The following is a 16,680-nucleotide window of genomic DNA, read 5'->3' as shown; positions in this document are numbered from 1 at the left end:
TCCACAGTGAGAGAACCATAGCAGAATTTATCAATGAGCTTTATTGTCACAACAGATTATCAGAAAATATTCCTGACTTCTTTAGAAGATGTAAAGAAATACACTAATCTAGAAAATGTAAGTTTGTCTAAACACTTCTTCATTTGTTAAAAAAAGTTTAAAACATTTATTTTAATAAAAATTCCCTCAAAGATTACAAATGCTATTGTTTTGTACATTCATTTCTTACAGAGATAAAATATCTAAGATTATTGCCATTTTAATTGCTTATTTTATCGATGCATACGAAAGTGAATTACAAGGGTTTTCTCTGTACTCCAACTCTGTGATTTATAATTGGTAAAAATGGACTGCCAAACTTATAGCAGCATCTGAGTCAGAAATGTGATTCAGTTAGAACAATCAGACCACTGATAAGCAATTCTACCCTACTTTGGTTGCAGCACGTATTGAAAACTGTAGAAAATGAAGAGTAGGCATTAACAATTAATTAAGACCTTATGAGTTCTACAAAGAGTTACTATCATGCGCTGAAAATTGTTACAATTTTTCAAGCAATGCCATGTGCTGAAAACTGTTAGAATTTTTCAAGCAATGCCCTAGAAAAATGAGAAGAGAAAAAAAGAAATGTTTCACCATGAAAAATTTGTTTGAAATAATCCAAATTCAAATACTATCAGTAAATAAGCAGAAGTTAAATTGAAATTAACTGGCTCTCAGGACTCCTACACAGACCAGTTGTGTGTACAGCAATTGTACCTACAAAGTTTCTGTGGGCAAATGGACAGTACCATGTGAAGCCACTGGCCTATTATATTTTAAACCAGACAAGCCACAATATTGCTTTTCTTCTCTTCCTTCTCTCAGATCTTATAATAGCTAAGATGACAATGTCTATGACTACTTATGACATTTGGAGAGGCACTCTTGAGTCCGGGTGACAAATCTCTCACTATATTAATCCATGAGCAGCCAGTTTAGAAGTTGCTGACTCTACCTGGCTGCAGGCCTGATGCCTAGTTGGCTGAAATAGCTCTTTGCTGTGGCAGCATTTAAACTCATTTATACTTTGTCTGCTCTAAACTTGGCTCAGATAGAATGCTATCTTCAGTGACTTAATGGATCTCAAATGTTAGAAGCTGGAATTGCTTTTTCATATAAGAAATTCCTCCACAGACAATCACACTAATATTTCTTAATAAATAAATGTAAACACTGAACACATAAGATAGATGTCCTCATAAAATTGAAAATTCTTCAGGCTTCTTAGAAACAGAATATTAATTTTCAAGAGAGTTATAACATGGATGGAGGAAATACATCTTTATTTTCACAAACTTCAACTAAAGTTTTGGTATTTTCTTCACATTGTGAATACAGGCAACAGATCACGGGTACTAGTAGTACCTGTGACTTTCTCACCAATAGTAATAGTAGATATTTTAATATCCCATTATAATACTTTGGCTATCTCAAAAGTATCATTTATGTTTATCACTCCTTTAAAATAATGGTAGTTACTTCTTCCTCCATAAATCTTGTTTAACATATATTCACAAAGTCACTATTACAGATTTTTAAAAATATTTTAATAATTGGTATTACTTTGTTTCTAATTCATTCTTTCCTAACCAACATTAAAATGCAGCTATTCCTACAAAACTACTAAAAGAAAATATTGAAGAAATGCTTCATGACATCAGAATGGACAAGGATTTTTTTGGATAAGACCTCAAATTCACAGGCAACAAAAGAAAAAATAGACAAATGAGATTGCATCAAACTACAAAGCTTCTGCACAGCAAATGAAACAATCAACAGAATGAAGAGACAATCTACAGAATGGTATAAAATATTGCAAACTATTCATCCGACAAAGGGATAATATCCAGAATAAATAAGGAGCTCAAAAAATTAAATAGTCAAAAAAGCAAATAATCTGATTAAACAATGGGCAAAAGACCTTAATATACATGTCTTAAACGAGGACACATACATGGCCAAGAGATACATGAGAAAAAAAATGCTCAGCATCACTAATCTTCAGGGAAATACAAATCAAAACCATGATGGATATCACCTCATGGCTGTTAGAATGGCTATTATCAAAAAGACAAAAGATAAAGAAGTGTTAGCAAGGTTGTGGAACTTGGATAAGACCTCAAATTCATAGACAGCACAAGCAAAAATTGTAAAACAAGTGTTTTACACCCAGTAACACTGTCCCCTTGCACACTGCTAGTGGGATTATAAATTAGTACAGCCATTATGGAAAACAATATGTTGGTTCCTCAAAAAAAAAAAAAAAAAAAATTCAAACAGAGCTACCATATAATCTACCAAACCCACTACTGGGTGTATATTCAAAGGAAATGAAATCAATAGGTTGAGATATCTGTCCTCTCATGTTTATTGTAGCACTATTCACAATAGCCAAGATATGGAATCAACTTCAGTGTCCAAAAATGAATAAATGGATAAAGAAATGGGGTCTATATATACAATGGAATATTACTCATCCATTAAAAAAATGAAATCCTGTTATTTGCAGTAACATTGATAAAGCTGGAGGAAATTATGTTAAGTGAAATACACCAGGTACAGAAAGACAGACACCTCATGATCTCATTCATATGCAGCACCTAAAAACATATATCTCATAGAAGCAAGGAGGAGAATAGTAGTTACCAGAGAATGCGGAGGGGACAGGGGACAGGGGACAGGGGAGGTGAAGATGGGGAGAGATTGGTGGAGTATGAAGTTACAGTTAGTAGGAATAAGTTCTGGTGTTTCTTGGCACAGTAAGATGAATATAATTAAAAATAATGTACATTTCAAAATAGCTAGCAGAGAGGATTTTCACTGATCTTACCACAAAGAAATGACAGATACCTGAGGTTATAGATGTGCTAATTACCCTGATTTGATCATTATACAATGAATACATGTATCAAAACATCACACTGTACCCCATAAATATGTGCAATTATTATGTGTCAATTAAAAATAATTTAAAAAATAAAATGCAGCTGTATTAAACATGATTTTAAAATGTCTGAGTTATATTAAATATGATAAGGAATAATTTAGATAAACGCAATAACTGTTACTAGAAGCTGGCAAACTAAGTTAAAAAAAATAAAACTGCTGAAGTTGATGAACACAAAGTAGTCACCTCTCCTCTCTAACGTGTGGAATACATCTATAGATTTATTAATATGTAGAGACAGAAATTTCTGATTTGTATGACTTCAGAGCCACTGAAAAACTTTGAGGGACAGTAACCTCTCTGACTCCTGAGTATTAGAATATTTTAAATTCTAATAGTAGAAGTTGAGTATTGCAGTTAAGAGCATGAATATTGAAGTTAGAATTGTTTTTTAATCTTGATTATTCAATGTACTGTTTGTATGACCTGGGTCTTAATTTTGTGGTCTGTAAAATTAGAAAACAAAATATCTTCCTTGCCATCTTATTTTGAAGATTAAATGGATTCTACAGTTGGAAGACATCACATGATACAGAAAAAAATGAGACCAGACCTGTTGGCTCACGAATGTAATCTGGCACTTTAGAAGGCCGAGGCGGGAGAATCACGAGGTCAGGAGTTCGAGAGCAGCCTGAGCAACATGGTGAACCCCCTGTCTCTACTAAAAACACAAAAATTAGCCAGGCGTGGTGGCATGCACCTGTATTCCCAGCTACTCAGGAGGCTGAGGTGGGAGAATCGCTTGAACCAGGGAGGAGGTGGAGGTTGCAGTGAGCCGAGATTGCATCACTGCACCCCAGCTGGGGTGACAGAGCTAGACTCTGTGAAAAGAAGAGAAGAGAAGAGAAGAGAAGAGAAGAGAAGAGAAGAGAAGAGAAGAGAAGAGAAGAGAAGGAAAAGAAAGGGAAAGAAAGGGAAGGGAAGGATGGAAGGTTGGAAGGGAGAGAGAGAGAGGGCAGGAGGGAGAGAAAGGAAGGTAAAGGGAAGAGGAATTAGTCAATATTTGGACTGCACACAAGAGTAGCAGCGCTAGTGGGAGTAGAAATAGAAACATAATGGCAACAATCATAGTGATAATGTCATTCTTTAGAGCTGACTATATACTTCTCTGTAAAGCAAAAACTCCTGGGCTCCTGGGATAAATTAAACTAAGGTGTTAGCATCCTAATGGACATCTTTTCTTCATGACAGAAGAGATTCCAGTGGAACTAGCTTCGTAGGAGTCCTACCTGGAAATAGTAGAGACACTGAAAGGTAAAGAACATGGGAACAGAAGTTTAAAAGGAAAATCTCACATATTCAAAAATATGCCTGGAATAATTATTGCCATGTTCTCTAAGACGATATAAAGAAATATTTACTTTCTATAACTAGAGTATTGTGATGTGGCAACTAACTAAATTAAACTCTGGGTGTGTTGATATCTTGCGCGGTTATACCTTATTGAAAAGAAAATAAATCTTGGGGCCCTAGAATCACTTAGCTAAAGGGAAAAGTAGAGCTGGGAACTGCTTAGGGCAATTCTATCCAGTCATCCCTCTGCTCACTGAGATACATGCATATCCGACTGCCTCCCTTGGAAAGGCTAATCAGAAACTCAAAGGAATGCAACCATTTGTCTCTTATCTACTTATGACCTGGAAGCCCCCTCCCCACTTCGAGTAGTTCCCCTTTGCTTTGAGTTGTCCCACCTTTCTGGACCAAATCAATGCTCATCTTACATATGTTGATTGATGTCTCTTGTCTACCTAAAAATGTATGAAACCAAGTTGTGCTTGGACCACCTTGGGCACATGTAGTCAGGACCTCTGGAGGCTGTGTCATGGGCACATGTCCTTAACTTTGGTAAAATAAACTTCCTAAATTGACTGAAATCTGTCTCAGATACTCAGTGGTTCACACTTTAAAATGCAAAGATCAACTTTTCTCCAATTATTTGGCCAAGTACATTAGTACAATACAACAAAACTATGCAGATTACACTGCTAAGATACTGAAACAATTCTGAAAAAGCACTAAAAATGTAGTTTAATTGATTTATAGTCCAAAATCCACATGACAGTCTTGGAGAAGTCAAATTCCCTATCCAGATTCTATGTATCTTCTATATTATGTATACCTTTTTTCTGAAATAATGAATAAAATGCAAATAGTATACTCAAAATAGCATAAAATAGTCAGTAGCTTGTCAATATCAAAATAAACCTAATTCTGAAAACCTGTCTAATTACTACTCTAGTAAAGCAGTTATAGGATGAGTATCCCTAACCCTGCAATCCAAAATCTGAAATGCTCTAAAATCCAAAACTTTTAAGAGGGTCAACATGATGCTCAAAGCAAAGGTTCACTGAAGCATTTCAAATTTTGGATTTTTGGATAAGGAATATTCAATCTGTGTTGTAAATCTTTTCAGATTAGGGCAGTGATGAGTATGCATGCAGAGGATGTGGTGGAGATGGGTTTGGATGGATGCAGAGAGCTTACCATGCTTACCATGAATTCAGTTGACCCTTGTCTACAACCAAGGCTCATTGCTCCCTAGACTAAGGTTAAAAGTGGACCCAGAACAGCCACAGTATTTTACTTAAAGAAAGCTAGCTTCTCTTTATCTGATATTTTCCACAGCCTCTTGAACAAAATATTTATTTCCCTATTACATATCAAAATCGTTAGATAAAATTTCTAGGAAGACAAGTAGAAGAGCCTTAAGTTAGAATTCAGAAAAACTGAATTCACATCCCGACTTTTTCCTTAAAATATCATGTGAGCTGAGACAAGAAATATAAACTCTTACTCTTGCCTCCTTCATCTGTAAAATGAATAGCTGAGAGTAAGACCCCACCAACTCTAAAATTATCTGAACCACTAAGCAAGATAAAGCAATGAACTAATTTAATTATGGTCTTTCAGCATAACTAGATTGCTGTATCAGGAGGGCTCTCCTGAAACACATTATTTTTCTCCACTTCTGGCTTGAATATATTATATTTTCTATCATGACTGCATAATGGATAGTCCTGAATGCCTTCAATTAAATATATTCAAATTCCCTAAAGCATGCAGTAATCTTGATTAAAATATCAACAGTTTATTACAGATGGAATAGTTCCAAAGGAAGATAATGCTCTTCAGGTAGCAGGTGTTCTTGCATTTTATTCAAAAGGCTGATTGAAAAGACGAAAGGTCTTTTGTTTCTTGTAGAGGCTAGACAGATTTTACCCAAAGAAAACAAATTATCGAAAACAAAGTCCATTTCAAAATTTCCCTCAAATTACTTTTAGTGTATTCATGTATACATATTACTCATCATTAATTAACCCTATCAGGGCCGGGCGCGGTGGCTCACGCCTGTAATCCCAGCACTTTGGGAGGCCGAGGTGGGTGAATCACGAAGTCAGGAGATTGAGACCATCCTAGTTTACACGGTGAAATTCCGTCTCTACTAAAATTACAAAAAAAAAAAAAAAAAAAAAAATTATCCAGGAGTGGTGGCGGGCGCCTGTAGTCCCAGCTACTCGGGAGGCTGAGGCAGGAGAATGGCACGAACCCGGGAGGCCGAGCTTGCAGTGAGCCGAGATCACGCCGCCACTGCACTCCAGCCTGGGTGACAGAGCGAGACTCTGTCTCAAAAAAAAAAAAAAAAAAACCAACTTTAACCCCATCAGGAAACGAGTGACAACAGGTAAAACAGTGGGAGTAAAATTAAATATATTTGCAAAATGAGTTAACTTTCATCTTGTAAAATCCCTTTTCTACTCTTGAGTGCTTGTTTTATTTTTTGTTTTAAATCTTACCTGGTCTGGAAGGTAATGCATTTAAATTTAATAAGAAATTTAATACTGAATATACATGAGTTAAAAAGGAAAAATGAGAAATGTTAGCAAAAATAAGGATGGCATTTTAAAAATGAACTATTACAAAATTCAGAAAAAGATAGGGCCCAGTTATTTTTACTTAGATTAACATCCAGATATCCTCCTTAGAAAGAGATAAACCAAACCAATTATGCAGACTTTCTAAACTTAATTTCAGAATACCTGAGTTCAAGTCATAGTCGATCCACTTACTAGTGACCTTGAGTTTATAACTTAGCCCATCTGAGCCTCTCTTGACTCACTCATAAAATGAAGGAGTGGAGTAACAGAGATTGTGATTGCTTCCCGCAGGCTGAATCTCATCACACAGTGTTTGGCTTGGCTCAAGCAGAGCGTGAGAGCCAGTCATCCTACCTGGTAAACTCTCTGATCTCATACAAAACAACTGTATTTAAAAAATTGTTATTCCTTCCAAAAAGTTAACTACATCCTTTTAAGGGTTATTTTTTTTTTTCTCATTCGTAACTACAGCAAACTTCAAGAAGAAGAGAAAATTAACATCAATTTCTCAATTTTTTGGATCCTCTTATTATTCACCCATTGCTTGATTAAAGACACAAAAACTACATTTGTTTCAGTTGCATCTCTCTAATGAAAAGTAACTCTCATGTAACCAAAGGCAAAAAACGAAGAAATAGGTAATAGGTAATATGGTACTGCTTTTTACCAAATGTTCTCAAAAGCAATAGCTTTGCTTTATTGAAGTTTCTCTGAATTTACTTTTTTATTACAGGAGTCATTTAAGAATCATATATGGCCATTCTAAGAACCATGATTCATTTTGGTTTTTTTTTTTTCTAAAAATATATTCTATGCAATGTGTATAGATCTGGGTAAAAGGGGATCTTCATTTCAATATTAAAGTCAGTGTGGAACACTTGGGGCTTGGGGCTGGGAGTAAACAAATGAGTTCTGGACATAGACATACTTGGATTCACGTTCTCACTCTGTCCCTGACTGGGTATTTAGCTATAGGGTGGTAAAGTTATTTCTGTGACCCCTCTACCCCTTTAGTAAAATAAGGCTCCCATTATTTAACTCAGAGGGGTGTGCTAAGAATTCCATGAAATAACATAAGTAATGGTGTTCTATAAATGACATATTTATGTATGCATTGTTGTAGTTATCTATAATCAGTATTACCCTATATAAATGATGCTACTAGTAAATTATTGTTCAATGGCACATGCTTTTATATCTGATTCCATGTTCGTTTCTGATTTAGATGGCAGACTCTTCTTCAGGCTAGACTTGAATGTCACGCATGTAAGGCACAATGGCCATCCCTTCGCAAGCATTGTCCTAAATAAGGGTTGGCTCCAGCCCAGCCACAACCTCTGGGAGGCCACCACTTTTTTGCTTCATCCAGCAGACCCTTTTCTGAAGATCTGAGAGGGACACTTGGCGCCTACAACTTCAGTGCCTTGCTCTCAAGACTTTACAATCAGTTTGTTGAACTAGAATAATTTCTAATGAACAGCCAGTTAGTAGGAATATTTCTGGAGCTGCAAGACACTCAGAAAAGGAACCACTGTGGGAGGCTAGGCAAATGTGGTCAAGGAAAGTTCTGCAAAAGGCCGAGTTTTCCTGATTGGGTGTGACTCCGTGTGGAGGGAAAAGATAGAAAACACAGAAGTGGGCCTACCTAAGAAAAGAGAGGGAGGGCCAAGCCAGAGGGAGCGCATGTGTATACTAGAACATTTTAAAAGATGAAGAGTAAAGAAAGAAATAATTCGGAGGCAGAATCCTTGCCTTTATTGGGTTTACTATCTAGCTAGGATGCTTTCAAAAGAATGAGCAAGGTAAAATCCAGCGTGATTCCACACAGAGACAGCCAAATAACTACTTTGTAATGCTGGTTGGAAACACATATCTTATTAATCACCAAGATGAAATGATTGCCCTAATATTCATGAATATAAAATCCAACTATATTATGACAAATTTCTTCACAATCAACATGACTAATTAAATATAGGCATATACTTTTTAAGTGTGTGTGTGTGTGTGTATAGTAAGAAGATAGGCTTTTTAAAATGCTGTTAAATTTCCCTAAGAATCAATTAGAGGAACCACAGGAATTCTATTCCTTGGTAGGAAGACTAATATCACAAAATGGTTTAATATTACACTTTCTAGAAATATAAAGCTTGTCAGTATAACATAATTGAAATGTAAATACAACTGAGGCAAATAATAAAAGCAAAGCCCACAGAGCAGTACCAAATCTCTTACATGGTGCACACCATAGAATCAAGTATAACATTCCAAGAGTGCCAGTGAAGTCCTCTTACGAGAACTTTAAGTGCTATATGTTTGTAAGTTTCCATCTTTAAATATAAGAATGATTTGTTGTGGTTCTTGCAACATGTATTTTATTAGGCAGAATTTTCTGCATCATTATCGAAGACTCTTAAGTTATAAAGTCAATTCTGGTTTCCGATGAAACATAAGACTCTGCAGACATAAACTGTTCAGAGGCAAAAGCTCTTTGGTATTCAGCTCAGGCATTTTCTATCAGTGCCAGGGCACTTAACCAAAGCTCATGTGTGAGGAAAAAAAAAAAAAAAAAAAAAAAAACAGCAATGGTCTTCACGGCATGCTTTAAAGAAAGCTTTCTAGGAATTCCACCTAGATTCTTCAAATAAATACACACATACCTGTGCACGCACACATATATCTCCTTTCAGCTGCTGTTTTAACTCAGTAAAGAGTAAAGGTGTTTGACCAAGTCTCATTAATATTAATATTTACTATGTTATTTTGTTCCCTGAACACTGTCACTTTGTTATACTAAATTAAAGCTCTGGCAGAAACATCCAATTAATACTCAGGAAGAAAATGCATTACCGTGTCACAGTTAATAAGCAGTTCCGTGTAATCATACCTTGATCATTCTCCTGAGTAGTTCAGCCCTTTGCACAGTGTGCTTCAAACCAGAATGTCTATTATTAGTTCCCTTAATGATTGCTCATATGTGAGGAAAAATGGATAGCCGCTCTTCTTTCAGATACACAAATAATCTATTTTCTTTTATTGGAAAGGACAGGGAAGGAAACAATGAAATAGGAAGAAGAAATGTACATGTCTTAATTATTATTATATAAGGAGTCTCTAGGATTCAGTCATCATCACAGGATATGATGTTGAACTCAAAGCTGGTTCTCATGCCCCAGCTTACCAAACCCCATAGATCATTTCAGCCACAGGACATGGCACCTTTGAAAAACAGGGGGCCTTCTCTAGCCAAGTCAACTCCCTCAGGCCACATGACACCTAGAGAGAGGGGGCCAGGTGTGGTGGCTCATGCATGTAGTCCCAGCACTTCAAGAGGTTGAAGTGGGAGGATTGCTTGAGCCCAGGAATTGAGACAAGCCTGGACAACATAGTGAGACCTGATCTCTACAAAGAATATAAAATTAGCCAGGCATGGTGGTGCGTGCCTGCAGTACCTAGCCAGGCATGGTGGTGTGTGCCTGCAGTCCCAGCTATTAGGGAGTCGGAGGCAGGAGGAGTGCTTGAGTCCAGGAGTTGGAGGCTGCAGTGAGCGATGACTGCACCACTGCACTGCAGCCTGGGTGACAGAGCAAGACCCTGTCTCTAAAACAGAACACAATAAGCTCAGAGGCATCATAGGCCATGTTCCTACCTTGATGAGAATCTGAATGGATCCTGTTGCCTTTGCAGATATGAAATACCAGAAGCTCATGGTGCAGGCTGCACTGGATTCCCGCCACATGGTACTCCTGATGTGTGCTTTGTCACCCCGAAGGCCCACTGGAGTGGCCTCCAGATACATGAAGTGCCCTAGGAACAAGGACAGAATTCAGAAAAGACCAAAATAACAATGATGGGATTATTTTTACATTTCCATCATAGTTATGGTCTTTAATTACAATTCATATGATCTGAGCTGCCAAAAGTATTTTCATCTGGAACAGAAAGAAAATCGAATAGCCTTGCCTCTAGCTTGCTGACAGAACAATTTCCAACTGTCTGTGCTTTTAGCACATGCTTCACAGTATGCAGATTAACTGATCTGATGGGATATTTACGCCATTGAATCCACAAGATAGTTACAAAAATTATTTTATTGATTTCCCAACTATCAAGTGATTGTAAAATAATGTAAAGACTACCTATGAAATCTAAAAGAAAAGAGTGATAAAATGTGCTTTTAAAAATTCAGTCATCTGTTGAGTGTGTAAATACTGAGAATTTTAGTAAGTAACATGGGAAGAAAGGTATTGAGTTTTGTTCTTGCTCATTGACATATCCAAAACATTTCATGTATGGAGAGCTGAGTGCTTGAATGAGACTTTGGTCTTGCTCTCCATGGCTTGGTCAGTTTTTTTGTTTGTTTGTTTGTTTTTTCAATAGGCCTATGGAATTTCAGTATTTAGACTTCTTTGCCTATTACGTAGCATCCAGGGATTCAGGGTCCCTTCTTCATTCTGCTACTGTCCTTTATTCCTTCACCAAAGAGGCTGAGACTTAATCTCAGCTACTCACTACAAAAATGAGCCATGCCCAATACCCTTAACATATGTGGTTTTACAGTGAAATTTTCATGCCATCTCTATAGGTTTCAAACTCTTATCCCTTCATATACATCATCTCCAAATCTCTGTGAGGCACACAGATCGAATTTTATTATCTCAAAATGACAGATGAGGAATCTGAGAATCTGAAAAGTTACATGACTTGCTGATGATCATATGAGTGGCAGAATTCAGGGTTATCGATTACAAGTGTATGCCATTTAGGAAAGATGTTTGATGGCAGCATACATTCTCATCTAACTTCAATGACTGAATTAATGATTAATACTGGATTCTGGCTAAAAGCTCTTATGGTTTGAATTGTGTTCCCCCCTTCCCAAAAATATGCCAAAGTTCTAACCCCCAGTTCTTATGAATGTGACCTTATTTGGAAATAGGGTTTTTGCTGATGATTAGGTTACAATGAGACTATTAGGATGGAGACTTATCCAATATGACTGGGTCCTAATAAAACAGGGAATTTGGACCAAGAATCAGACATGCTCACAGAGAAGATGATGTGAAGACTTAGGGAAAACCACCATCCACAAGCCAAGGAACTACTGAAACTACCAGAATCTAGGAGGGGACATGGAAGAGATAATTCTCCCTCACAACCCTCAGAAGGAACCACCGTTGCCAGTATCTTGATCTTGGACTTCAAGCCTGCAGAATTTGAGACAATAAATGTCTGTTGTCTAAGCCATCCACTCTGTGGCCCTTTCTTACTGCAGTCCTAAGAAAAAACATACACTCACTACATGTTTGATCGTCTTGCAATATCATCGTGGTGGTCTCTCCAGAGCTCCCCAGGTGCTGTCGGAAAAGACATTTTGATGTACGTTGCGAATATCATGTGAAAGCAATTACGACAATCTAATCACCTACCATTTTCATTTCCAAGTGTGTGGTCTTTGGGAGGTCTTAAGCTTTGATGAGAACCAACCCCTAAAACCCAATCAAAGTTGTCAGCCAGGGAGTTGTGCCAGCCACACCAGCCTTTTTCAAAAGTGCAGGAGCTACCACACTCATTTTCATCAGTATTATCTCCACAGTCATCTACGAAGTTACACCTTTGTTCCAGCCTATAGCATTTTCCATTCTGACATTCCCAATAGCCAAGTGGGCAGAAACCTAAAACAAAAAACAAAACAAAACAAGAATGAGCGAACACTCCTAACACATTCGGTGAGGTCAAAAAGCAGTAAGAGTGGATTCATTTTAATCTATAAAGGAACATATTGTTCTCAGGAATTTCAGGTACCTGAACCCCATCTCTCTCTCTCTCCCAGTCTACTCCAGAGCTCTAACTATAGAAGCTTATTCATGACTATGATTATTTACAAATGCTAAAAAAAAAAAAAAGCATCACTTTATTGATCTAGGAAAGTATCCCTCCGTCTCCCCAAATGCAGCATTCCTTGTAAACTGTGTTCAAGGATGTAAATTATATCTGAGAGCCAATGTGAAGCCTTCTATTGTTTCATCTGGAAATAAAATCTTTAAGGAACTAAGAGATCGTGAATTATGTGGCATTTGGAAATACATTCCATTAGCATCCATTCACTCCAATATTCTTCAGAAGCCACGATATGTAAGACACCTCCTTAGAAGCACGACTGCAAATATATAACTAATAACTGACATTACAACAGATTTTTCTCTAAAATGCATATTTATTTGTCTATAATTTGGAATTTTTAGAAGCAATTTTTCTACAACACAATGTCAACCATAGAGATTTATTCATAAAACATGAGAAAAAGCAATGCCTTTGAAGACCTGAGTTTGACCTCTAGTGCTGATATTTATTCGTAATGTGACTTGGATCATACCAATATTTGATAAACTTTAGTTTCCTTATCTCAAAAGAGATAAAAAGAGCAAAATCCTAGAGAAGTTAAGCTAATTTAAGACAGTATTGTGTGTGTATGTATGTGTGTGTGTGTGTGTGTGTGTGTGTGTATATATATATATATATCACTGCTGCCTAGAACAGTGCATGGCTCTTAGTATGTGATTACTAAATATTAGTCAAATAAATGAATGAGTGAAATAAAAGTGCTTTGGAATAAGGTTATTTAGAATGTATACTGAAGGTATTATTATTATACTACTCCAATATTACAATAGAATTTAACTGTCATGGGTAACAATATTTCAATAGAAAAAGTTGTTTAGAAATCCAACTTGGGATATCAGCTTCACATTTTTTACTCTGACACTACAGGATCTGACATTTTCTTTCTTCTTGTCTTCCCTTTCTTCCAGGTAGAGGAGCTGATAACATCACTCCTTGTTTTACTGTAATGGTGGTAGCCTCCCCGCATGAACCTCTGGAGGCCAGTTACCTGGTGGATGAGGGTTGATGTGGGTCAGAGGTAGGGAATGAAGTTCAGTATTTATTATAAGGTTTTCTGGCATCTGGAAACGGCTGGTGATAAAACCTCATATAGAAGCATGTATCTCATGGATAAGTCTCACATTTTAGACAATAGATGGTCAAGAGGGAAGAGAGTAGAAAATGAAGATGAACGGAATGCCACATTGAAGCCACTGGAGAGGAAACTGGTGTTATGAAGGCTTCTGGCAATTTTGTGTACTACGCTGTTCCAGAACTGTTTGAGCTTGCCTAATTAGGTGAACTTTCCATTACGAAGCCATTGAAAATAAGTTTCAACCATGGACTCCGTCTCTGACAAAATTTTTTTGGTTAGATTAATTATTAACATTTTATGAAATGAAAACACAACATAGCAAAACTTGTGAGACGCAGCAAAAGCAGTACTAAGAGGGAAGTATACAGTGATAAATACCTACATTTAAAAAAGAAATACCTATTGTGAATAGTGCTGCAATAAACATACGTGTGCATGTGTCTTTATAGCAGCATAATTTATAATCCTTTGGGTATATACCCAGTAATGGGATGGCTGGGTCATATGGTACATCTAGTTCTAGTGACAGATTGGATTAAGAAAATGTGGCACATATACACCATGGAATACTATGCAGCCATAAAAAAGGATGAGTTTGTGTCCTTTGTAGGGACATGGATGCAGCTGGAAACCATCATTCTTAGCAAACTATCACAAGAACAGAAAACCAAACACCGCATGTTCTCACTCATAGGTGGGAACTGAACAATGAGATCACTTGGACTCAGGAAGGGGAACATCACACACCGGGGCCTATCATGGGGAGGGGGGAGGGGGGAGGGGGGAGGGGGGAGGGGGGAGGGATTGCATTGGGAGTTATACCTGATGTAAATGACGAGTTGATGGGTGCAGCACACCAACATGGCACAAGTATACATATGTAACAAACCTGCACGTTATGCACATGTACCCTACAACTTAAAGTATAATAATAATAAATAAATTATAAAAAAAGAAATACCTTAAATAAACATCCTAACTATATTTGCCAGAAAACTAGAAGAAAAAGAACTAAGTCCAAAGTTAGCAGAATAAAAATAATTATAAAGATTAGAACATAAATAAATAATATAAAGAATAAACCATAGAAAATGTCAATAAAATACATAGTTCATTTTTTGAAAAGATAAACAAAACTGACAAACACTTAGCTAGACGAACAAAGAAAAAAGGAGAAGCCTCAGATAAATAAACTTAGAAATTAAAGGAGGAGTTATTACAACTGATGTCATAGAAACATAAAGGATCACTGAGACCACTATGAACAATTATACACCAAAAATCAAATAACTTGGATAAATGGATACATTCCTAGAGATTCCTACAGCCTACTAAGACTGAATCATAAGAAACAGAAAATCTGAACAGACTAATAATGAGTAATGAGATTGAAATGGTAACAACCCTCCCAATAAAGTCCAGAACCAGATGGTTTCAAGGGTGAATTCTATTAAATATTCAGAGAAGAATTGCCATTAATTCTTCTCAAACTCTTCCAAAAAATTGAAGAGAAGTGAACATTTCCTAATTCATTTTATTAATCCAGCATTACCTCAATACCAAAGTCATGCAAAAACACTACCAAAGAAGAAAACTATAGCTAATATCCCTAATAAATATGGATGCAAAAATCCTCAACCAAATATTAGCAAACCAAATTCAACAGCACTTTAAGAGGATCATGCATCATTACCATGTAAGATTACACCTGATATGCAAGAATAGTTTAACATCAGGAAATTAATAATGTGATACCCCACATTAACAGAATGAAGAATAAAAATCTTATGATCATTTAAATAGATGCAGAAAAAGCATTTGATGAAATTCAACACCATTTCATAATAAATTCTCTTAAATTATATATAGAAGGAATTTACATCAACATAATAAAGGTCATATATAAAAAGCTCAAACACAACATTATACTCAACAGCGAAAATTTTTCAGTTCTTTCTCTAGCACAAGGAGTAAAGAATTAATGCCCAGTCTTGGCACTTCTATTCAAAATCATACCAGTAGTACTAGTCTGAGCAATTAGGCAAGAAAAGAAAAAAAGGAAGCATTAAAATATAAAAAGAATAAAATTATATATGCTATATATAATATATACTACATATAATATACACTATATGTACTATATAATATAATATATTATAAAATGATATATAATTAATATACAATATATAATTAATATATTATATATAACTTATAAAATATATTTAAATGTAAAATACATAATATATAATTATATATGATTATTATATAGTATGATATATAATATATAATTATTATATAATTATTATATAATATATAATTATTATATAATATATAATATGTAGCATTATTTATATATATTAATATATAATTATGCATTATATATTATATCGTATATATACTATATAGGATACATTATATGTAATTTATGTATACTACATATTAGTATATATAATATATATAAAATATGTATAATATATATTATATGCTATATATAATATATATGGTTGCTTACAAATATGTTGTTTGATTTCAAATATTTGGGTGATTTTTCAGATATGTAATTTGATACTGATTTCTATTTTAATTTCAACTCCTGGACTCAAGTGATCCTCCTGCCTCCGACTCCCTAATAGCTGGGACTACAGGCACACACCACCATGCCTGGCTAATTTTATATTCTTTGTAGAGATCAGGTCTCACTATGTTGTCCAGGCTTGTCTTAATTCCTGGGCTCAAGCAATCCTCCCACTTCAACCTCTTGAAGTGCTGGGACTACATGCATGAGCCACCACACCTGACCCCCCCTCTCTAGGTGTCATGTGGCCTGAGGGAGTTGA

The 16,680-nt window shown here is 35.9% G+C and overlaps 1 protein-coding gene across 1 annotated transcript in view; it reads right to left on the bottom strand.

Annotated features, from left to right (window-relative positions):
• The window catches only part of MALRD1 (MAM and LDL receptor class A domain containing 1), a 673,535-nt gene that overhangs the window by 319,776 nt on the left and 337,079 nt on the right, over nt 1-16,680 (bottom strand). The window contains exons 28-29 of the mRNA XM_074000837.1: nt 12,294-12,539; nt 10,514-10,671 (exon numbers count right to left, since the gene is read on the bottom strand). Coding sequence (XP_073856938.1) covers nt 10,514-10,671; nt 12,294-12,539 — 404 coding nt within the window. The remainder of the gene's footprint in view (nt 1-10,513; nt 10,672-12,293; nt 12,540-16,680) is intronic.

Source organism: Macaca fascicularis, chromosome 9 (genome assembly GCF_037993035.2).
Source record: "Macaca fascicularis isolate 582-1 chromosome 9, T2T-MFA8v1.1".
Taxonomy (NCBI): domain Eukaryota; kingdom Metazoa; phylum Chordata; class Mammalia; order Primates; family Cercopithecidae; genus Macaca; species Macaca fascicularis.
Note: the sequence above shows the minus strand (reverse complement) of the source record. Positions and strands in the feature narration are given on the sequence as shown.